Here is a 24822-nt window from a genome sequence, read left to right on the forward strand (position 1 = left end):
ATTCCTGCAGTATACCCCTGATGCACTGTATCAGGTGACCAGTGCCCTATATTTGACTCATCTGATATGACGTTCCTATAGTATACACCTGTTGCACAAGTCAGGTGACTAATTCCCTATATTTGAATTATCAGACATGGCACTCCTGCAGTATATTCGTGTTGTACTGTGTCAGATGACTAGAGCCCTGTATATGACTCATCTGACTGCAGTATACTCCTGTTGCACTCTGTCAGGTGATGAGTATCCTATATTTGACTCATCTGATGTGACACTCCTGCAGTATACACCTGTTGCATTGTATCAGGTGACTAGTGCCCTATATTTGACTCGTCTGATGTGACACTCCTGCAGTATACACCTGTTGCATTGTATCAGGTGACTAGTGCCCTATATTTGACTCATCTGATATGACGTTCCTATAGTATACACCTGTTGCACAAGTCAGGTGACTAATTCCCTATATTTGACTTATCAGACGTGGCACTCCTGCAGTATAATCGTGTTGTACTGTGTCAGATGTCTAGAGCCCTGTATATGACTCATCTGACTGCAGTATACTCCTGTTGCACTCTGTCAGGTGATGAGTATCCTATATTTGACTCATCTGATGTGACACTCCTGCAGTATACACCTGTTGCATTGTATCAGGTGACTAGTGCCCTATATTTGACCCATCTGATGTGACATTCCTGCAGTATACACCTGTTGCACTGTGTCAGGTAACTAGTGCCCTATATTTGACTCATCTGATGTGACATTCCTGCAGTATACACCTGTTGCACTGTGTCAGGTGACTAGTGCCCTATATTTGACTCATCTGATGTGACATTCCTGCAGTATACACCTGTTGCACTGTGTCAGGTGACTGCTGCCCTATAGGTGCTAAATACTTTTGTTCTTGAATGACTTAATTTCCTCAGTCACTGCATTAATTTAAAGTAACAGATCTGAAGTTGCTTTCTTCTGTCTTACTCTCCCGCCAATATAGATGTTCCTCATATGACTTCTTCCTTTCTGCATGCACCATTCCTTTCTCAAGGGTATAGCCAGGTAAATCCTATATTCCATTGAGTACTTTTTTCTGTTCATCTTATAGAAACAATAGAAATTACAGAGGCCAGGTTATATCTATGTCTACTAATCTAATACCTATAGCAAGGATCTATACATACCTTGCTTAAAGACAGTGTTATTTATCTGAAACCCATTTTATTCGAAGGTTACCAGTTAAAATAATGCACTCATTTCAATTCAAATAAGCAGCATATAAAGAGATGTTTTGATGTTTTAAATTTGTGGTGGGTGGTAACAACAATATGGGTTTAGAAGTACACAATGGAAGGTTTTGTCTTCACTCCTGGTCTTTCACATAGGATTTATATAAATAAATGCCAGTCCATGGTATTGCTATGTCCCCACCTTAGTTATTTCAGAATTAAGGGATTCAATTATAATCCACATTAGCATTTAATTGATTTTATTTGCAATAGAATCCATCATAAAAATAAGGCTCGTACATTTAGATTACAAGGTATTTTGGCATTTACCTTTCCAAGCTGTTGTTCTGTTAGAGAGAAAGCATCCATGAAAGCTTGTGCAATGACTGAAAGGCAGCCATCTAGGTTTGGATTCTTTTCAATATCAAACACAAACTGTGGATTTTTCAAAATGTTAATCCAGAAACGTAGAGGAAGGCTAGGGAAAAATGGAAAACAATTATCAGTGATATAGTAATATTCGCTTTGTTTCCCAATCCTAATAGTTTACTGAAGAAGGAATCTCATTAACAACATCCAGTTGTTTTGGAAACTGCAATATTTATACAGAGAGCATGAAAATGTCGAAACAACAAGTATTTATATACATCTTTATCTATAAAACATCTAATAAAATAAAGTTGAATTATCATGATTGGTAAGAGGTGCTACTAATCAACTAGTTTACGTTTCTTAGCAAGGAAAAGTTATTTTAAAGTGTCTGCTAGGACAGTCTGCAAAGACTTTGTTGGATCTTTTAGAGTGGTCTGCAAAGACTGTATTAGATAACAAAATTACAAAAGCAGCATGTCTTTATGACATTTTCTGGCACATTTTTATCACAAAAATTATGATTTGGGAAAGTGTTTGTGTTACAGTCCTAGGTGTACTTGCCACATTCAGAAGACCTATGCTAGGCACCAGACACAACATCCTTAAACGTCATGAAATGCATAGTAATCACATTAAATTCACTCTCTATAGCCTTACCACAAATGAAAAAAAGGAGAATAAATCAATGTTCTATTCCTGATGAACATTTTCAAAGTATTTTTATACCATAGTGCAGTCTCTTATTTAATAAGCTAGATTCAAATGAGTGGCTAATTTTACTTGTCAGTGGTTCACAAGCTGTCCTGCAGGTGTACAATACAGTATACTCTTATCCAACCTGTTATGTGCGCTAAATGATTAGACCAGATACAAACGAGTGCAAGGCTGGGGTCTGGTTCCAAGTTTGTTTATTATAAGTGCTAATCATATTTTGCAATGTTGTGAAAGGTGGACCACATACAGATTGCAAATGCCTTTCTAATGCTTTATGTTGTAAAACCAATTTCAAGATCAACTCCATATTATCTTAGTCTGCAAAGGCTCTGTCAGGATCAGGGTCAGAACCACAGTTAGATCATCTGATGCCCTTATGCAGTTCACAAATGATGTCCCCTCAAATAAAAAAGAGGTCTTATTTAAGTTGAAGACCAAAGAAAAAGGTCTTCTTCAGGCCTTCCTCATCCTTTGCTTTCTACTTAATGCTTCTGCTATGGATTTTATTAATCGATTTTCAACCATTAACTTGGAATTAGTTTAGAAACATTGTACTCAGCGCTAATTGCTGTCATGTCAAAAGCATTTATTTGTTATCGAATAATGCATTTTTATGTAGTACTACTGCCTAAAACGTTTTAAATGGCATATTTAACCTACGTATTTTTTTTATTTCTATGAAGACGTAAAATGGTCATTATAAGTAATACTACATTTGGAATGTGACGGTATTGAAAACACTATCAGTTGAAAACCAGGTGACTTTTATTGTATCAGTTTTTTTCATGATACAGGAGTCTGTGTCCCTTGGAATATCTAATTAATGCACTAATATCTGAAAAAAATTAAATTCTCATAAAAGCTATTCAGTCTCCAACTACTTGTGTTTTCAACCATATTCCAAGAAAAACCTTGCACTGACTTGCAGCTTTTTTACATAAATTTAGTCAGACTCAATAACTAGCCGTCCTTCAGAGTTTTGATGTCAAATTCAATATAATTTTTGCATAAGTGTATACAGATTTAACCATTCAGTATATATATCTTTGATCAGTATTATGATACAGAATCTGGCTAACAAACTTAGCATTTAAAAATGTTTGTTTGCTGTACTGGCTCCTGTATTCCTCATGAAGTGGGGTTAATCGAATTACTAAAATGTAATAAATAAATAAATAAATTCTTGTTGCATAACCAGACTCTAAGTGGAGTGCATGAATATACACAATCCTAGCACATGACAGAAAATACAGTGACTAATCCCCATTTGCATGGAAACATCAAAGTGTTTGTTTTAATAAGTGTTAAGGTGTGGTCCAGTTTGCTTATTTGTTATTCAATACCCACAACAAGTGATGCTTAGTTCCTGAAAAGTCTGGATTTTGATGATTGTGTTAAAATAATCCTATCATTTCTGCTGTCTTGATATTTATGACAAGTATGCCAAAATCTATAATTCAGTGCAACAAACATTCTTCCTTGCTAGAGCATTACACATTGTGCCTATGAACAAGATTCAGGGGGTCATGCAGAATGAAGTATCTCTGGAAAAACAAGGGCTTATAATGGGGGTAACACAATGATCAGTACTGAAACAGGACCCCTTTAGGTCTTTATATGTGCCTCTTCAGAAGGAATTGTTGGAAAAATATACTTCTTTGATAGCATGAAATGAACCTAAAAAATGCATCAGAATTATGAAAAACATTGTGAAAAGCATTAAATAAATGGCACCAAAAAGGGCTAGCAATGTGAAGTGAGAGAAGATTACACTCTGCATTTATAATGAGCAAACTGAGGGTCCTAAATGGTTCGGACCTGTTAGCATTTTATTTATTTTAGTTATTTTTTATTCCCCCTCACATCATCCTTATAACACTGCTACCCAATGCCCCATGTCAGCAACTGCTAATTCCCCAGAACTTACTTTATATCCTGCTGGGGCTGGTTGGGGAACCTGACAACATTCTGGGGATCATGGCCATCCATATTTAGTTTAGGATTTTTTATTATTATGTCCTAACTACTTCTCCTGCCCCCTTCCCTTCATTCACTGTCCTCATTCTAGGGCTATTCCCCTCATTGGATGACACTTCTCCTTAGGAACAGCCATCGATGAATGTCTTCCCTCCCTCCCTCCTGAGATGGACTCACCCATACCTCCCTGCCACCACCTCAGATGCCTGAGACACTAATCAGGCCTGGGCCACCCTGGGCATAGTTAGAGACTTATCCCTCTATGCCATGGCACTGTCTATGCTTGTTAGCCTTTTGGTAATTCCATTTGAAGCCAAAGTTCTTATTCATTTCTAACAACCTTACAAACAGGAATTTATGCATTGTATTGTTGGCCTTGTATAAGACAAAAGTAATATTTTTGAGAATTGATATATCATAAAATTTCAATTTCACTTTATGATGTCATTAGCAAGTTCATAACTTTATTCCTATATTTGCTATTTTCACTTTTGCTTTGGCATATCATGGCTTCATTACTATAAATGTGGAATGCATATATCGCGTCCATTTTTGCCCACAAGTCAGTTTATATGCATTTGTGTAATATGCACAATAACTTGAAGCCTAAACAAAGCTTTTGTAATGTACTAATCCATGAAGCATTTTATGTAATAAAATAGCAAAAGCCAATAATAAACAATAATTTACAAACAGGCATGTTTACAGACATTATTTACAAATTCTAGGTATCACATGGGTAGACTTTATAATATAAAAATAAATATCTTCTTGGATTTCTGAAAGACAGGCATGACAGCACACTCCTGGATCTGGCATGGTAGTACCAGAGGAGGGAGAGCCTGGTAAGAGAAGAAATATTTTTGTGATAATACTAACCCCATCATGGGAACCATAAACATCCCTTTCTTAACTGAACAGCATCGTCAGACAATGTGATAAGGAGGTAATAGCTCTTTAAAGCCGACAGGATGCATGTCACACATGATTTAGTATATCAGCATATGAAGCTTATATAGAAGATTTTAAGATCATGGCAATCACTGCAAGCTACATTAGAAATGAGTGAAGTAAACATACTGGGGAGGTACACATCACAATACTGTCTGGGGAGGTGTATACCTACTCGAGGTGGTTGAGGTTGGCATTTGGAAGACTAATGTAAATGGCACTACAGTAATTCAAATGAGAAGATAAAAGCATGAACTACCACAGAAAGATTGTCAAAAATAGTTGCTTGATCCACACTGTATTCTTAAAATAAAAATATCATGATTTAGCAAAAGCTGCTACCTGGTCTATAACAGAGAGCTGATTATGAAGGACAGATCACTGGCTTCACACTTCAACAAACTCCAACCTAATCTTTCCAAAGGAAACTGTGGCAAAAAGCTATGCAGCCACTGAAGGCATTAAGGTAGTACAAATGATCATAGCCTCTGTCTTGTCAGGATTACATTTCATATGACTATCCTTCGTCTAATAAATGTTAGTCTGCAGACTGCCTTCCAAGGAATCAAGTGCTGATATATAGTCCTGAGGGAAGGAGAGGTAAATCAACATCACCTGCTTGGAAATGACATATTTAACTCCTCTGAATGACTTCACCTTCGGAAACTTATAGACTATGAATAACAGTGGGCTCAAGTGTTGGACTGTATTCTCCCGGGCATAAATTTTAGTGACAGAAGGTTTATGGACCTGCTTTTTACTAAACTTGTGAGAATATATCTAGAATATTGTGTGCAGATAGGAGATAATGCAAGGAAAATAATACAAAACAACTAGAAGCCATTCAAAGGATTAGCACGGGGGTCAAGGGGTATGCAAGAAGGAGAAGAGTATGAAAAACGTGTAATTACTGAACTTGTATTAATTAAAAAATGTGCAATTACTGAACTTGTATTAATTAAAAAATATGTAATTACTGAACTTGTGTTAATTAAAAAACGTGTAATTACTGAACTTGTATTAATTAAAAAACATGTAATTACTGAACTTGCATTAATTAAAAAACGTGTAATTACTGAACTTGTATTAATTAAAAATGTGTAATTACTGAACTTGTATTAATTAAAAAACGTGTAATTACTGAACTTGTATTAATTAAAAAATATGTAATTACTGAACTTGTGTTATTTAAAAAACGTGTAATTACTGAACTTGTATTAATTAAAAAACGTGTAATTACTGAACTTGTATTAATTAAAAAACATGTAATTACTGAACTTGCATTAATTAAAAAACGTGTAATTACTGAACTTGTATTAATTAAAAAACGTGTAATTACTGAACTTGCATTAATTAAAAAATGTGTAATTACTGAACTTGTATTAATTAAAAATGTGTAATTACTGAACTTGCATTAATTAAAACATGTGTAATTACTGAACTTGTATTAATTAAAAAAATGTGCAATTACTGAACCTGTATTAATTAAAAAATATGTAATTACTGAACTTGTATTAATTAAAAAAAATGTAATTACTGAACTTGCATTAATTAAAAAACGTGTAATTACTGAATTTGTATTAATTAAAAAACGTGTAATTACTGAACTTGCATTAATTAAAAAACGTGTAATTACTGAACTTGTATTAATTAAAAAATGTGTAATTACTGAACTTGCATTAATTAAAAAATGTGTAATTACTGAACTTGCATTAATTAAAAAACGTTTAATTACTGAACTTGTATTCTTGCATTAATTAAAAAATGTGTAATTACTGAACTTGCATTAATTAAAAAACATGTAATTACTGAACTTGCATTAATTAAAAAACATGTAATTACTGAACTTGTATTAATTAAAAAATGTGTAATTACCGAACTTGTATTAATTAGACACCAGAAGAGACAGGATGTGAGCAGAAAATCCATTACATGGAAAATGTGAAGGAGTGGAAGTAAGGCATAAGGACACAAGAGGAATGCGAGTCCATCAGATGTGGGTGGCAGGTGCTCACTTTAACCTGGACCTGAGAAAATATTTCTAGTTTTAGTTCCTTGGAACAGACTGTATCAATGGGTGATGAATTGTGAATCTTCAGGGACCTTCAAGAGAGCATGTGACAGCTGAAGATTTTTAATAAACTCTAGATTGAAGGAGGCAGCACCTACATGTTGTTTGTACCTAAATGGGTACACAAAAAGATAAATCCTCACATTTTCACATCACACCACATTACCTAAAACAATGTAACACAAAATGGTGCAAAGGCCATAGATTAGAGTATAAGGAAGTATAATAAGGCACTTGAAGGCAAGCATACAGCAAAAACAATATAGAATTAAAAATGTGAATGACCATTAGTACATCGAGTGTAGAAAAATGTTCACTAATCTGACAGCAGTGATTGAAAAGACATCAAATGGTACAAGAACATAGTGCACAGAGAATACTGGCACAATACAAAGTAGGCAAACAAAGACAGTGAAAAGGGGATGAACATGGAGAAGGGGAGATATTGCAGGCCAAATTACTACTTGAGAATGTTAGCAGCATTTGAATAAAGATGGTGCACAAGAATATATCTATAGACGAGATGCAAAAAAAAGATAGGATTGTGGTTACAATGTTGGCATGTGAAGTGCAGACCTGAGTCTGAGGTCCTGTCTTCCCCACTTGCTTAGTGATCAAAATAAAATCATGTTTCTTCATTTTACTGCTTAGTCAATGGGACTACAGTACTGACAAAATTCTCATTTATGCTGGATAGCAGAGAAAGGGGCTATTTCCCAAGGAGGATTTCAGCACTTCAGTTCAGTGGAAGAGACACTGACTATAATTACATCCAAACGAATTTCTAATGCTTTGCAAAAGCCAAGCTTCAGACACCTAGTGCACATCCTGCAATAATAAAGAGAAATTCAGAATATATATATATATATATATATATATATATATATATATATATATATATATATGAGAGGAAGTCCATAGAAAGTCCATAGCCATTTGGGAACAAGTGACCATTAAGAGTACCTCATGTAAATTTAGTAAGTAAAGAGAAATAACATTAAATGTTCTAGACTGCAACATCAGTGATTCTGATAAAACAGTAATGTGCCAAAAAAAATCTAGTAAAGAGGCAACAAAGAAGGGAAAGCGAAGACATATATTACACCAGCAAAGAGACAGTATCAGAGTAATATTTTCAGTGCTACTGCTAGAACTCAAGATATTTTGGATAAAGTGAAAAATATCAGTGCTGTTCTGAATGACAAACTACATTGGGCCAAGTGTTATCTGTGGTTAAGTCATCATGCCTTTATTTAAAGAATATAGCCTGAAAATAACTACCTTTGTCTTCCATAGAAGCCTTTGGTGGTTGCGTAAGACCTATTTTTATCATGGTATTATTATGTCATTGCCAACACCCTAACTTCCGGTGGCTGCATCCTGAGCCTTTTGATAAAATCATTACCATCATACAATTCAAACAGATGCCCATATCTTGGGAACTATTTGTGTTATTAAAGAAGTACAAATGAAAAGTGTTTGGTACAGGGTATTCTTTAACATGCTTACAGTTCACTAGATTCCATGCTTTAAATGGATTTTGAAAGTGACAATAAATACAATAAATTGTAATTTATATGATGTTTTGTAAATAGCTTACTATTGATCAGTGGCAAGTCAATCATTACATGTACTGCCAGCAGTATCAAACTGTCAGCTTTCATATGAAACTAAGTGGTTCTGTCTTTGTCACATGGTGAGATGTTTAGAGAAATATTACAGTTATGACAATGTTAATGAATACTATACGAACAATGTTTAATATCTCATTAGCTGCAGTACATGGAGGGGGATTAACAATGCAGTTGTATTGCTCGTCATGCAAGCTTTAAAATGGAATCTTCCAACAGCATACATGTCATACGCTTTTGGAGCTATCAATATAAATATGAGCAGGCAATATTAGCTGCCTAGAGGCGTCACCAGAATGATCTTACTGAAACTTCTGTAGGTGTCACAAGAGTTTCATGAGTTTTAATGCAGCTCCGCATATGTAGGACTTAATAACTCAGAATGTCATCTCTACCTGGTATGGAACTTCAGTCCCTAGTTACTTACAGGTAATGCAGTTACTTCCACAGTACTCTGCTTCTTTGTAATCTGCACTAACTGATGGTTCATTCCTGTATTACCTTCAAACTTCTTGAATTAGTGTACTTAGTGTTATCAATTGTTTAGCTGAGCCCATCTTTAGCAATCGACTGTTTCTTACACATTAACAAGCTTGTCTAGAAGTTATGCAGTCTTGCAGGTTGCTACATTACCTATGGTATGTAGGAGGCTTTGATGGCAAAGGGGGGTTTGCTGTCACTTCAGCGAAGGCTTCCAAGTTAATGTTCTGTTCTGTTACATTTTAAAAATGTCTGCTGTTGCTGAAGGCATGCAAGCAGACTGAATTGTATCATATCTGTACTTAGCTCTTCACGAGATTGTTCCCCTTATCTGATGGAGCCCCTCATCCTATGCAGTCTGGCCAGGCTCTAGTGTTTCTCCTTCACGAGATTACTGAAAATGAATGGGGAACAACTTTCCCTTTCCTTTTTTTTAATCAGGCTCAGTAGCTCTGGAAACTTCTTTACAGCTGAGGAAGACGCCAGCTTAAAAAGGTCCATTAAAATTCACTAATTAAAGTTGACTTATAACTAACTTAAATTCCACTGGCTTCATATATATTTTTATTTACATATGATTTATTAATTCACTGTTTCTCTCTTTCTCTTTCTGCTGATCTTTGTTTTAACTCTTTTATGTTTTATCTGTTTAGTATTGAACAGTGGTTAGTAAACAACTGCCTAAATAACTCTGAATTGGAATAGACTTTGTGTACATCAAATACATATTATAAAAATAAGCAAAAAACAACAATTCTTAACAGCTGCAGCAAAGAAAATATTTGACTTTATTTTGCAAATGGGCAAGACCCTCTAAACGCAGATATTTCTTTCTGGGGATGACTTTTAAAGTGGAAGAATTAAACTAAAGTCTTGTTGTGTCTTTCGGCTTGCCACAGCGGAACGCCGGTCCGCTAATGATTGTCAGTAGATTTTTACATGCCGAGTTGCCAGCCCTGATGCACAACCTTCAACGAAGGTACACCCATTCACGCATGTCTCCACACAGAACATGCTCTAACTGAGAATCGAACAGGACAACGTCTTACTGTGAGGCGACAACGCTACCGCAGCACCACCACTGCAGCAAGAATCAAACTAAAGTCTATAGGATTTAATTCACTATTTGTTTACAGAAATACCTTTATAGCCTTCAGAATGTATAAGGAATCTCTGAAAAAAAGATAGGAGAAAAGGCCAGTTAAAGGTGATGGAAGCAGTGATATACTAAGAAAAGAATAAGCAAGGATGAATATAGTAAATTTGGCCTAGAAGTGAAATAATGCTTGCATATCTGCATTAGTGAGTAAAGAAAGAACAATGGATGGGTAATGACAATTGATGTGGATGGTGGATCACTGATGGACAGAAAAAGACTGTAAAAAGCAAAGAATGACCAGCATTTGAGTGCACATATTGTACTGTTGCTAAGTAGCTTATTTTGAACTTTAACCCCTCTTTTCTCAACTGTGACAAAAAAAACAATCATTTCATTGTGCAACATCCTGAGTCTTATAATTCTATATTGTAATATGAAGTGTAATATAAATAAATAAATTAAATTTTTCATTTCCTCACCAGTTCCAAAAAGCTTTTGTGTTTTCAAAAGAACATCCATGAGAAGTATTTTAGTTAAATACAACAATATGGAGAAGTCACCTCTCCAGGTTGTTTACAGTTTATTAAATCATTGACAATCCAGTGCGATGTAAATTTCTGCTTTAAAACAAGAGGCACCTTTACCTTTATAACCATCTTTTTCTCTTGTGAAAATAAGCTAAACTTTGTATTCCTCTTTCCCTGTTTCTCTGTCACCTTCTTTCTTCTGCTTAGCTAATCATTTTCTCTTATAACGTTTTTCTCTTCCTGTTCTTCCTTACATCCTTCTTCTTAGGTAGTTCTTGGATTATGATATACTTTGGCTGCTTCTAGAAATTAACTCTGAGTATTCTGTGTCACTGTTGTCTTGTGTTATGTATTCTAATCTACTGTTGTAGACCTTCCAGCATGAAGTGAATCTCTGCTAAACTGGACTTGAGTGTCCCTACCTGACCAGTAAATGAGAAATAATTAGGACATATGTTCTTTTTGGTTGCCCATGATAGCCAATGTTTCTTGTAAAAGACTGCTCAGGAAAATCTTGGATGGAAAAGAAGCTTGCAAATGTGACTCTGCAGCCCATCAGGCTACAGGTTACCAAACAGTCATTAAATGGATTCATAAATAAACTTTTCCAAATATTTGATAATGTCTCCTCAGTCTCTCTAATTAACAAATAGAGAAAGCTTAATTTTGACAGAGATAATTATCCTAACCTTATTTTAACAGTAAATAACTGATTATGATCAGTAACAGAATATGTTCAGTAAAGTCCTATAAGTTTTTGCATAAAAATATAGGAAACACCAGACCACAGCAGATAGTATCAAATAAAGCTCCAAAGCTTAATCCTTAGTACAAAAATGGTGAGCGCTTTCGTAGCCAGAGCTACTTCATCAGACACCTCAATAAACTCCACAGGGATTTTTAAAAACAGCAACAGCCTATCAGTGTCAGTTCCTAATAAACAATTAGCTTAATGGCCACTGATTTAAAGGAGAAGCGCTAGATAGAGATGTAATATCAACTAATAAAACACTAAAATGAATAAAAATACATAAAAGTGCATATATATATAGAGAGAGAGACTTTATCTGCATAGTGGCTTATTAACCAAAACTGGTTTAATACAAACTTTATCATTCAGGCCTTTGCCCATGTTGGCACGCATCCTAATAATCCATTCAAGCTTTTTAGTCTCTACCAAATTCCTAATTGCACCACCTCTGCATCCTAGCTGAACTTTCTCAATTGCCATGAAATGAGAGTTGTGTGTTGTCCCTGGTACTAGAACATGCCTAGCCAGGTCATTAGTTCCTGCCCTTTTGTTTATGTCATATTTGTATTCCCTAATCCTTTCACGAAACCTTCTTGTGGTCATGCCCACACAGAATGACAACATGTAGAACAGAAAGCTAGGTACACAATGTTAGTGGTATTACAATCAGCTGTGAGTCTGAAATAGGTAGTCTTTCCAGTGTCTGGATGTCTAAAATGCCCTCTCTTGTCAATATATTGACAATAGTTACAGGAATTACAGGGTTTCGTCCCATATATGGGAATAGTAGGTTGAACATCTATTGCTTGCTTATACCTGGGCTACATAAGAGTCTCTTAAGGGATTTCTTGTTCTTATGGGCATACTGAAGGGTGGTCCCTACTAGAGTCTTAACTCGGTCATCAGAACATAGTATATTCCAGTTCCTATGATAGATATTCTGCAGTAATCTAATATTACTAGCATACGTGATAGGAATTCTTAGTCCTATAAGTCCTTTTTTATGGAAAACCTCTTTCTGTGAGGGACAGTCTTGCACTCTGCTACATGACCCTGTTATCATGTACGCTTGTATAAATAAGACAGCAACGTATGATAACTTGTATAAATAAGACAGCAACGTATGATAACTTGTATAAATAAGACAGCAACGTATGATAACTTGTATAAATAAGACAGCAAAGTATGATAACTTGTATAAATAAGACAGCAACGTATGATAACTTGTATAAATAAGACAGCAAAGTATGATAACTTGTATAAATAAGACAGCAACGTATGATAACTTGTATAAATAAGACAGCAACGTATGATAACTTGTATAAATAAGACAGCAACGTATGATAACTTGTATAAATAAGACAGCAACGTATGATAACTTGTATAAATAAGACAGCAACGTATGATAACTTGTATAAATAAGACAGCAACGTATGATAACTTGTATAAATAAGACAGCAACGTATGATAACTTGTATAAATAAGACAGCAAAGTATGATAACTTGTATAAATAAGACAGCAAAGTATGATAACTTGTATAAATAAGACAGCAAAGTATGATAACTTGTATAAATAAGACAGCAACGTATGATAACTTGTATAAATAAGACAGCAACGTATGATAACTTGTATAAATAAGACAGCAACGTATGATAACTTGTATAAATAAGACAGCAACGTATGATAACTTGTATAAATAAGACAGCAACGTATGATAACTTGTATAAATAAGACAGCAACGTATGATAACTTGTATAAATAAGACAGCAACGTATGATAACTTGTATAAATAAGACAGCAACGTATGATAACTTGTATAAATAAGACAGCAACGTATGATAACTTGTATAAATAAGACAGCAACGTATGATAACTTGATTTCCTTCTCTAGCCTTAAACTGCACTGATTTCAACAGGAAGTTCAAAATCTTATTTAGTTTCATTTCTCCATCATCTGTTCCCTTCTTATTACTTCTCTGGTTTATAAACACTTCGCCTGTTTCATGAACTATGTTGTGGTCATATCAGCTGATGTCAGATGTATTACATTTGTCAGTTAGTTCTGAATATTCTTTTCCTTAATAATTATCTTTTTGTACTGTTTCATCATGAGAACTTTACCAGACTGAGGAATACTGTCACCCTACCACTAACCAACTTCATCCAGATTTATAATATAACCGTGCTAATACTTCATTTAAATATTCAGCCGGATTGTTTAAACTCAGAGCACTTCTGCTCCGTTGCCTGAAAGGGACACTTGCACAAGTAAAATTAGCAAGTAATTCAATATTCCTGTAGTTATAATACTGACAATATCCTTGCGAGTAACCGCTTATAAGAATTAAATCATCCATGTAAAGCTGTTTTTTTCTCTGCTCTCCATTAGCATAGTGAGCTATTTTAGGAACAAAACCAATTAAAATATAAAGCCGTATTATTAAGTGCAATAATTGTGCACTTATCCAAACAAAGTTTACTTTCTGTAAGAAATATAGGGGTGACTTCAGATAAAATAAATCTTTATAGCAAAATTCCTATATCTGAGACAGGAGGAATGGGGCCACTCTAATCATGAACATAATCCAGAGTTCCTTAAATGGATAGTACATGTTGAGGCTAATACACAGTTCAGCAATAGTAAAATTCATAAAAATAAATTGTAATAGTCAATCACCATACATTTACATCCATACGTTAAGTGATTCAGACATATTACAATCCTCCCTGCTGGTATGTAGTAGGAGCTCTTCTTCTGCTTGTAAGAGATAAGATACTTAGAGATATAGGTTATCTGCACTACGGATAGAACAAATGGAGCCTCGATGTAGCTATGCTAGTAAAAATGATGCATGTCTTTAAATGCCAAATTACTAAACCATCTTAAATCCTTGGCTGAATCATTAAGTGATTAAATTAATTTCATTAAGGCTTTTATTGCTTGTTGTTGCTGGATTCTACACTGGAGCTATTTTAAATGATCCATCTTCTACTGGGTTTTTGCTATGTTTTGGATTTTCTTATGCTTTAACTTTGCAACACTTGAATAAAGCCAGTTGGATTTTAATACTGACATTTGCACTGTTTGTTCACTGTTGTTTGTTTCTTCTAATTGCTGCTGTCCCATTTTCCACATTGGTTCCAATTGTGAAGTTGCTTCAAGCAGCAAAACTGGACTTGGCAAAAAGTCATCTACCAGGAACATGTAAGTAATATTAATGAGAATGTTAATGCTGAGCGTATTAAGGAAAGGCAGATAAGAAGTGCAAAACCACAAATATAAGAATCAAGAAGACTGAGGGATTTAAACCTACACATCTTTTAATCATACTTGAAAAAGTAAACCAAGTATGCAGGGTCTATATTGGATGATTGAACTTTCAAAAGTTCGACTGTCATATGGTCAATACCATATGATCGAATTTTTGAAAGTTTGAATGTTTTAAGGGAGATCTCTGTACAATGCAGAATGGGAAGATTTCCCTTTTCTGCACTGTAGTGCAATCTCTGAGTTGGTATATTTAAAGAGTGGGGGTGGGGGGGTGCAGGGGGGCTTGCCCCCCTGCTTAAAACATTCAGGTAGGTTATTTGTGTATTAGAGTGGCCCCATTCCTACTGTCTCAGATATAGGAATTTTGCTATAAACATTTATTTTATCTGAAGTCACCCCTATATTTCTTACAGAAAGTAAACTTTGTTTGGATAATTGCACAATTATTGCACTTAATAATACGGCTTTATATTTTAATTGGTTTTGTTCCTAAAATAGCTCACTCTGCTAATGGAGAGCAGAGAAAAAAACAGCTTTACATGGATAATTTAATTCTTATAAGCGGTTACTCGCAAGGATATTGTCAGTATTATAACTACAGGAATATTGAATTACTTGCTAATTTTACTTGTGCAAGTGTCCCTTTCAGGCAACGGAACAGAAGTGCTCTGAGTTTAAACAATCCGGCTGAATATTTAAATGAAGTATTAGCACGGTTATATTATAAATCTGGATGAAGTTGGTTAGTGGTAGGGTGACAGTATTCCTCAGTCTGGTAAAGTTCTCATGATGAAACAGTACAAAAAGATAATTATTAAGGAAAAGAATATTCAGAACTAACTGACAAATGTAATACATCTGAGATCAGCTGATATGACCACAAAATAGGTTATTTTTGTTTATTAAATGTTAAAACTTTTAAACGTTTGATCATATGGTGTTGACCATATGACAGTCAAACTTTTAAATGTTCGATTATCTAATATAGACCCAGGTATGCATACAAATATTTGCCATCCGACCTCCAGATAAATTCAGTTTTGAAGTCTGGGCAGATTACTTATAGGAAACATCAACAACATGGGTTTTGTATACTTGGTGACTTCATCTTTCTAAGATGGATGGGAACAAGATGAATCAAGTAAATTAAATGAAATTTATCAAAAATTGTTCCATTGAGACTATTTGCTAGAGTCTGGCATGGATGAATGTCACAGTGAATAAAAGGCCAGTCGGGTGATGTTTTTGTGTAATGCAAACAGAAGCCACTGACTTTAGAGGTAAAGTTCTGTTCTAGGTTAGGTTATATGAAGGGTTAGGGCTCGGTTAAAGGTTATGCTTAGGGCCAATGTTAGGCTACAGTTTAGGCTACAGTTTAGCTAAGCTCAGATTGCAGTTCGGGTGATGGTTGGGGTAAGGAGGCATTAGGTTTGCTGTATCCTGCAAGGTTTATGTTGTAGTTTTTAAAATTATTATTTTGTTTATATTTTGAATATTTTTACTGAATATGTTTATCATCTAACTGGTTTTCTATTTTCTATTTTAGTACTTTTCATAATATTATATACAGACCTCAAAACTGTCCTGCACTCCAAGCTTTAGTAGAACTTTACACCCCTATACAATCACTATGCTCTACAGACTAGTCCATGTTAACTATAACTAAAACCCACACCTCTACTGGTCTGTTCTTATACTTAAATTATGTCTCCAAAATCTGGAATTCTATCCCTACCAACATCAGACAATAAACCAACTTATCCAGATTCAAAAACTTGTTAAAACAACACTTTAAAAACAGTTGAATGATTTTTGACAGCACAATGATTCACAAAATGAAGCTAACTAGTATGAAGTGCCATGAAACCATCTTGGCAAGACAACATTTTGGACTTCTTTTCATTAACATCATCTTGAAAGTAGGTCTGGCATACAAAACAACGTTAGAAAATAACAATCATGTTATATTCCAATCAAGAGGAAAAGGGAAAAGGCTGGAAATTACAGGAAGTGGTGACTTGTGCAGAATAATAAGGGAGTTACAAGGTGCAAACTGACAATGATGGCTAAGCAAATGAAATGTCATTCCAAAAACTGAAATCACTTTGTGATAAGTATGTGAGGAAAAAAACCTGCAGCTTATCCATTACCAATAAAAAAAAATAAAAACGTTTTAGAGAAAATGTAGACAATGAAAACATTTTAATATAAGGTACTATATACAGCGATTAGAACAGATACACAAATAAATAAATAAAAATTAATACCACTTAGGAATTGATATGCATAATGCTAGGAACAGATTCTAGTAGGATATTAAGCTTTGAACAACCTGAAAGAAACACCCAACATGTACTCCAATAAGAAATACACTCATGCAATACTATCCACCGGATGCTAAAGTGATGTTCCATCTACCTGAGTTGGTACTTGTTCAGGTGGATGTTAATGATCCCATAACATTTATCAAAAAGAGTAGCGATAGCATAATAAAATCCATAACCACTGATTTTTATTAAAATGTGTTACACAACTTCTTCAAATAATATTGTTCAAACCTAATGCATATTTTGTTAATTTTTAAATGTACCTATAAAACAAGTGACATATTTCATAGGTTCATAGGTGTGTACTAGGTGAATGGCCGTGGGGCCTTTACAAGCCTGGCCATAGGATTACCCTGGCATCATGCCACCTGACCTTAGTTCCCAGTGCCTCTGTTGAGTAGAGCCACTGGAGTTATCCCCGGGGTGAATTTTCTATTTCCCATCCACTCATCAAGATTTCTCTTGAATAGGGTCAGCACGGTGCTCTGCTTGACATGTATGGGAAGTCTATTCCATAGCATGAGCAGTCTCTGGGTTATGAACCTGTCCCTTCAGTACATTCTGCTGATTGTGGTAATGAGGTTGAGGTCTCTGGAGCATGTGGTGCGGAAAGATTGGGATTTCTTTAGATGTAGCATTTCTAACAGAGCTTGGTCAGACATGGCTTTGTAAGTCAAGCAGAGATCACCTCTAAGTAGGTGATATGAGACAGAAAATAGTTGGAGTTTTTTGAGTCTGTCCATATAGGACAAGTGTTTAAGGCCTTTGTGAGGTACCTTTGCAGCCTCTCCAGTTGTTGCAGGTGTCTAGTGAGGTACATGCCAAATGGGGATTGTACTTGATGACTGGCCTAATGAGGGAAGAGTAGAGGGAGACAATGACCTCTTTCTTCCTGGATGCAAAACTCCTAGTAATGAGATGTGCCACACAGAAGGACTTTCTGACCACAGTGGCAATGTGGTGATCAAAAGAGAGGTTGCTGTCAACCTGTGTTCCCAGATCTCGTATAATGCCTTCTGTGTTCAGTGGACTACCGTTGATGTGGTAATACATGGGACCTGGGTTTTTCCCAAAGTGGATGACGACACATTTTTTGTCATTGAGCTTAAGGCCATGGTTCTGACATAAGTTGTCAGTCTCAGTGAGGCCATTCTGTAGGATGTCAATATCACTTGGGAAGTTAATAATAGCTCCCAACTTGCAATCATCTACTAACTTTGCCAGCCAGAGTCCCTTCATGTTGGCCTGGACATCAGAGAAGTAGATACCAAACAGGAGAGGACCCAGGACCGAACCCTGTGAGATTCCACTCATGATTAGTTGGCAGACTGACTTGGAGTCAGCTACTTTCACACTGTGGGTTCTATCTGTGAGCCGGTTTGCAACCCACCTAGTAATATAGGGGTTGATGGCTAGCTTAGTGCGTTTTTCTATGATTCCTGAGTGGGGAATGGTATCAAAGCCCTTGGCCAGATCAAGGTAGGCTGTATGAACCACCTTGCCTTCATCCACAGCTCTGATGACTGACTCAAAGAAGTCGACTGTATGAACTACCTTGCCTTCATCCACAGCTCTGGTGACTGACTCAAAGAAGCCAACCAAGTTGAGCAGGCATGATCTACCCTTCACAAAACCAAACTGTGTGGGATTCAGAGTTTGGAGATTCCCTGTACCCTTGTTTATTAGGTCCATGATGATGCATTCCATAGCTTTGCATATCAGATTTGTCAGGCTAATGGGGCGATAGTTCCCAGGGTCTGTAGTCGCTCCTTCTTTGTGGAGAGGGATGACTGTAGCAGTCTGCCATTCGGTAGGGACAAAACCTGAGGTGAGGTTGTGACTGAACAGGGCACACAGGTGAGGTGCCAATTCACTCTGTAGTTCATGTAGAACTCAGCCAGGGATATTGTCAGGTCCCATAGAAGCTGTATTCTTGGCCTTGGACAGTATTGTTTTAACCTGTGCAGTAGTAATACTGGGTGCCTGGCAATCTACTGGTATTGTGATTGGTCCTTTGGGGGGAGGGGTAAAGTTGGCACTGAATCTGTCGGCCAGTATATTGGCAATATCTGTTGGCTCGGTATAGGAGGTACCATTGTGCAGTTGCTCAGAACAAATCTGGGTATTGTCGTGGAGATTCTTTACATAACTATAGAAGACCTTGTTGCTGTCTTTACTATCTGCTGCAATTCTGGTTTCATAGCTAGTTTTATAGGATTTGATGAGGGATCTCAACTTTTTGGCGAGGCTGATAAGGGAGTTTTTCCAGTCTTGGGACTTCACCTTATTCTGCATTAGTTTCCTCTTTCTGTTGTAGAGTTTGTTTATGGCAGGGAAACACCAGATTGTCTTTGTTTTTTTGGAGGAAAGCATCTTGGTTCCATTGGGTATGGCGAGATCCATGCATTTGTGTACGTGTTTGTACAGTGCATTGGTGTATGGTTTGGTTGTCATGCAAATATTCTCCATTTGTATGGGTTCCGTGAAGTTAACCGCCTCTGTTTTTAGGAGCAAAAGTTAGCTTTAGAGAAGTTTTATATGGTGGTTACCTTTGTGTGGGGGTGGATGTGGATTTCCAAGGTGATTAGTTTGTGCTCGGATCTAACCAGGGAGGAGTTGATTATTGGTGTAGAGTAATGGTCACCCATGTTAGTAATGACAAGGTCAAGGATGTTGCTACCTCTAGTGGGGGTAAGAATGAGCTGGCTAGGGCACTGAAATTAATGAATTCCAGGAAATGTTGGGCAAGTGTATTGGTGCATGAGTAGATTTCCCAGTTAATGGAGTGGTAGTTGATGTCATCCAGTATGAGAGTGTGGACCCTAATATTCTCCAGGGTGCTTAGTAACATGGGGTGTGAGTCTTGGGACATGGTTGGGGACCTATAGCAGGCTACAACCTGAATCGCTGTCATACTCAATGTTAGCTGCACCTGAAGTATCTTTGATGCGTTATGTTGGGCTACCAGTCTGGAGGTATGCACATCCTTTATGAATGTGGAAACACCATCGCCTTTGGAGCTTTGGTCCAAGTTCAGGGGCCGAAAGGTGTGGAATGAGTTTTAGCCTGGTAGTGCAGGGGTGCTTTCTGCTGCTTTGAACCAGGTCTCTGTTACAGCACAAATGTCGATGTTCTCCATTTTAAGGAGTGCTTTGATCAAGTGCATTTTGAAATTTAAACTTCTAGCATTGAGCAGCATGACCCTCAGATTGCATTTGTTTATAGCTGTTACGGTGGTAATTTGGTATTTGGAACATCACCTAAAAAAGGCACTATAGGGATGGCAAGAGCCTTGGTCAGTATCCAGAATCCCAGGGGTGACAGATGCAGGCCATCTCTGGCAAAGCATCGAGGTTTGTCAGTGATGTCATCCCAGGCAGGCAGATACTGGATCCCCTTAGAATAACACCAGAAACTTAGCCAATTGTTGAAATCAATCATTTTCTGCTTGTGCTGTGGTATCATTCTGGGTGATGGTAGGAGGGTCTCAGGTCATTCATACCCACATGTACAATGACAGAGTCATATTTTATTTTCATGTAAGATACCCTTTGTGAGTGTATCCTTCTTCAATAGTATATAACCATTTTTACGCTCCCTCCATAGCTTATTCCTTTTTGTAAAGACATTGATTCTTTTTTCTGTATTTTCATAACTTATGCTGCCATTGCTCTGTCCAAACCATTTGCTACTTCTTTAGATTGCAGATTGTAGAACATATGCACCCCATGTTCTACTACTTCCAATTAGGGAAAATGCTTTTCCTTTTTATAAAAGATGGAATATTTGTACAATCTTGGGTTGTATTATGCAATCAGTAAGTATGGAAAGTTTTAATGGAATCTACTCAGATATGTTTTGTTTTCCTGTTGCCTTGGTCTGGAATTTTCTCTGAATCAGGAGTTTTGTGCACTAGTCACATATAGTATGTACCATGCATCTGAATGCTGGTCCTTAAGAATCCCTCATTGCATAGTTTAAAAGATCTGGCAATGGCAGTAGGAGTGAAAATTACAGAATCATAGCATGCTGATAACATTCTAAGCAGTCCTGCTTAGGGATGATCTGAGGAAAGTTAGGATTATGACACAGATTCATATCAGATTGGATAGCCAGGAAATGAGACCAACCTGGAGCAAAAGACTAAGATTTAAGTCCCTATTATACATGGACTAAGTAGTGAAACAGGTGAACACACACGTGGACTAAGTAGTGAAACAGGTGAACACACATAGACTAAGTAGTGAAACAGGTGGACACACACACATGAAGTAAGTAGCGAGACAGGCAAACTCACACATGGACTAAGTAGTGAAACAGGTAAACACACATGGATTAAGTAGTAAAACAGGTGAACACACATGGATTAAGAAGTGAAACAGGTGAACGTGCACATGGACTAAGTAGTGAAACAGTTGAACACACACACATGAACTAAGTAGTGAAACAGGTGAACACACACATGGACTAAGTAGTGAAACAGGTGAACACACATAGACTAAGTAGTGAAACAGGTGGACACACACACATGGACTAAGTATTGAGACAGGCAAACTCACACATGGACTAAGTAGTGAAACAGGTAAACACACATGGATTAAGTAGTAAAACAGGTGAACACACATGGATTAAGAAGTGAAAAAGGTGAACGTGCACATGGACTAAGTAGTGAAACAGTTGAACACACACACATGAACTAAGTAGTGAAACAGGTGAACACACACATGGACTAAGTAGTGAAACAGGTGAACACACATAGACTAAGTAGTGAAACAGGTGGACACACACACATGGACTAAGTAGCGAGACGGGCAAACTCACACATGGACTAAATAGTGAGACAGGTGAACACACATGGATTAAGTAGTGAAACAGGTGAACGCGCACATGGACTAACTAGTGAAACAGGTGAACACACACATGGACTAAATAGTGAAACAGGTGAATGCACACATGAACTAAGTAGTTAAATAGGTGAACACACAGTTTTCAAAGAAAGATGATGGGAATGGTAGGAAACTAAGCAGAAAAATAGGACATCGAGTACTGAAAAGTAATTCTTAATACAAAACTTAAAAAATATATAAACCCACCAAAATGAAACAGTATTTTGCCTATTAAGAGTATTTTGCATAGCCCAGAAAATATACTTACCTGTTAGTTTTCCATATGTGCATCACATCTGGGTCTGTAATTCTTTTATTCTCTGCTTGTGTGTCGAGAAAATCAAAAAAGTACTTTATAGCTATAGGTGCTTTGCCTTTTGGCAAACTCCAAATAGTTTTAAAGAGCGTTTCTACGTCAAAATGAATAGCTCCCTGAAAAAACAAAAAAAAAATATAAAGACACTGTGTACTTTCATTAGGAACAAATGTATCAAGATACTATGCAGATAAAGAAGGAATCATTTTGGTCACAGATATGGCTTAACTTGGTGTAACTAGACAAAGAACCGCATAAAATGCGATAGTGGATTTTCTAATACCAATCCAATATTGTTTAACAGTATAACCTGTTTGTCTCCTTCTGTGCCTCATAATATATTAAAACATTTCTATTTATATTTGTATGTGTAAATTTACATGCACATCCCTCTTTATTTCCTCACACACACACACACACACACACACACACACACACACACACACACACACACACACACACACACACACACACACACACACACACACACACACACACACTCTGACATATTTAAATATACACACAAAATCAAAAGAATGAGGTGAGAAGAGTGAAATTGCACAACACCAAACCTTTGCATTGCTGAAATTCAGAACAAAGAAACAGCAGCTGCTCCAAGTCAACACAAATATCTACCTTTTGCCACATTTTTATACAGGTGCAAGCCCACCTGCACCCCCCCCTTATGTGGGCGCCCAACTCCGAGATCATACTACAGTGAGGAAAAGGGTAAATTTCCTGATCCTCAGTTGCTAGCGATCTCGATTGAGAAGCTCTGAGTGGTGTGTGACATGTGCAGCTGGTGTTTCCTTGATCTGAATTTTTGCAATGTAAAGGTTCGGTGTTGTGTGATTTTGCTCTTCTTGTCTCAATCTTTTGATTTTCTGTTATGTAAAAATTGGAGTGAAGTAGACCAATATATATATATATATATATATATATATATATATATATATATATATATATGGTTCCCTATCAGAAGCCTGAAACACTATAAGACTGAAAATCAAAATACTGAAACCAAAAGCCTGAAAATTCAAAATCCCGAAAACCCAAAATACTGAAACTCAAAATCCTGAAAACACAAATAATGCTAATATGTCACTATAAAGACACTAATATCTACCAACTGACCCTGACCCTAACCCTAACCCTAAGGTCCGTCACTATCGCACACTCACCTGACCCGCGCCCTAACCCTAACTCACTTAAACCGCCCCTAACCTCAATATTTGTCACTATTGCATACATGCCTAACCTGCGCCCTAACCCTAACTCACTTAAACCGCCCCTAACCCTAACATAAAACCAACCGCACATTTACCTGAACCCAACGCATGACCTAACACCACAGGGCTAACAATAGCAAAGCCACAATGACGTCAATATGTCCATTTTGTGTTTTCAGGATTTTGAGTTTCAGTATTTTGGCTTTTCGGGATTTTGAATTTTCAGGCTTTTGGTTTCAGTATTTTGATTTTCAGTCTTATAGTGTTTCAGGCTTCTGATAGGGAACCATATATATATATATATATATATATATATATATATATATATATATATGAGTGTGTGTGTGTGTGTGTGTGTGTGTGTGTGTGTGTGTGTGTGTGTGTGTGTATATATATATATATATATATATATATATATATGTATGTATATATATATATATATATATATATATATATATATATATATATATATATATATATATATATATATATATATATATATATATATATATATATATATATATATACATACACACACACACATACATGCACATTTTTTGCAATGGAATTAGTTCTTCAGTTTCACCATGCATGAGGATATTCACTATATCCTCCATATCCCACAAATTTCTATTTATTTTCCTAATGTGGTGATTTCAGTTTAAAATGCTAGGCATGTAACAGTGGTTTAATGAGACTGACCTCAAGTGGCCAATAGATCTATATGACAACTATATATATATATATATATATATATATATATATATATATATATATATATATATATACACATAGATATACACATATATTTTATTTTACACTCTGGCTACGAGGGTAGAGCACTGATCACAGGATTACTGGACGCAGGCTTAGCTTGGGTTACATTCAAAACATATTAGCAAATATATAACAAGTGCAACCAGCATTGGAACACAAAAGTGATACAAACTAGTCACAAAAAGAGAAATACTAAGCAGGAACTTTTCACCATGTTAAGGT

At 36.1% G+C, this 24822-nt stretch overlaps 1 protein-coding gene across 1 annotated transcript in view; it reads right to left on the reverse strand.

Moving 5' to 3' along the window:
* PLXNC1 (plexin C1) overlaps nucleotides 1-24822 on the reverse strand; it is a 735616-nt gene that overhangs the window by 120246 nt on the left and 590548 nt on the right. Inside the window, exons 30-31 of the mRNA XM_044087647.1 lie at nucleotides 22547-22710; nucleotides 1551-1698 (exon numbers count right to left, since the gene is read on the reverse strand). Coding sequence (XP_043943582.1) covers nucleotides 1551-1698; nucleotides 22547-22710 — 312 coding nt within the window. The remainder of the gene's footprint in view (nucleotides 1-1550; nucleotides 1699-22546; nucleotides 22711-24822) is intronic.

This window comes from Protopterus annectens, chromosome 11.part0, assembly GCF_019279795.1.
Source record: "Protopterus annectens isolate FY-2018-M chromosome 11.part0, PAN1.0, whole genome shotgun sequence".
NCBI lineage: Eukaryota > Metazoa > Chordata > Ceratodontiformes > Protopteridae > Protopterus > Protopterus annectens.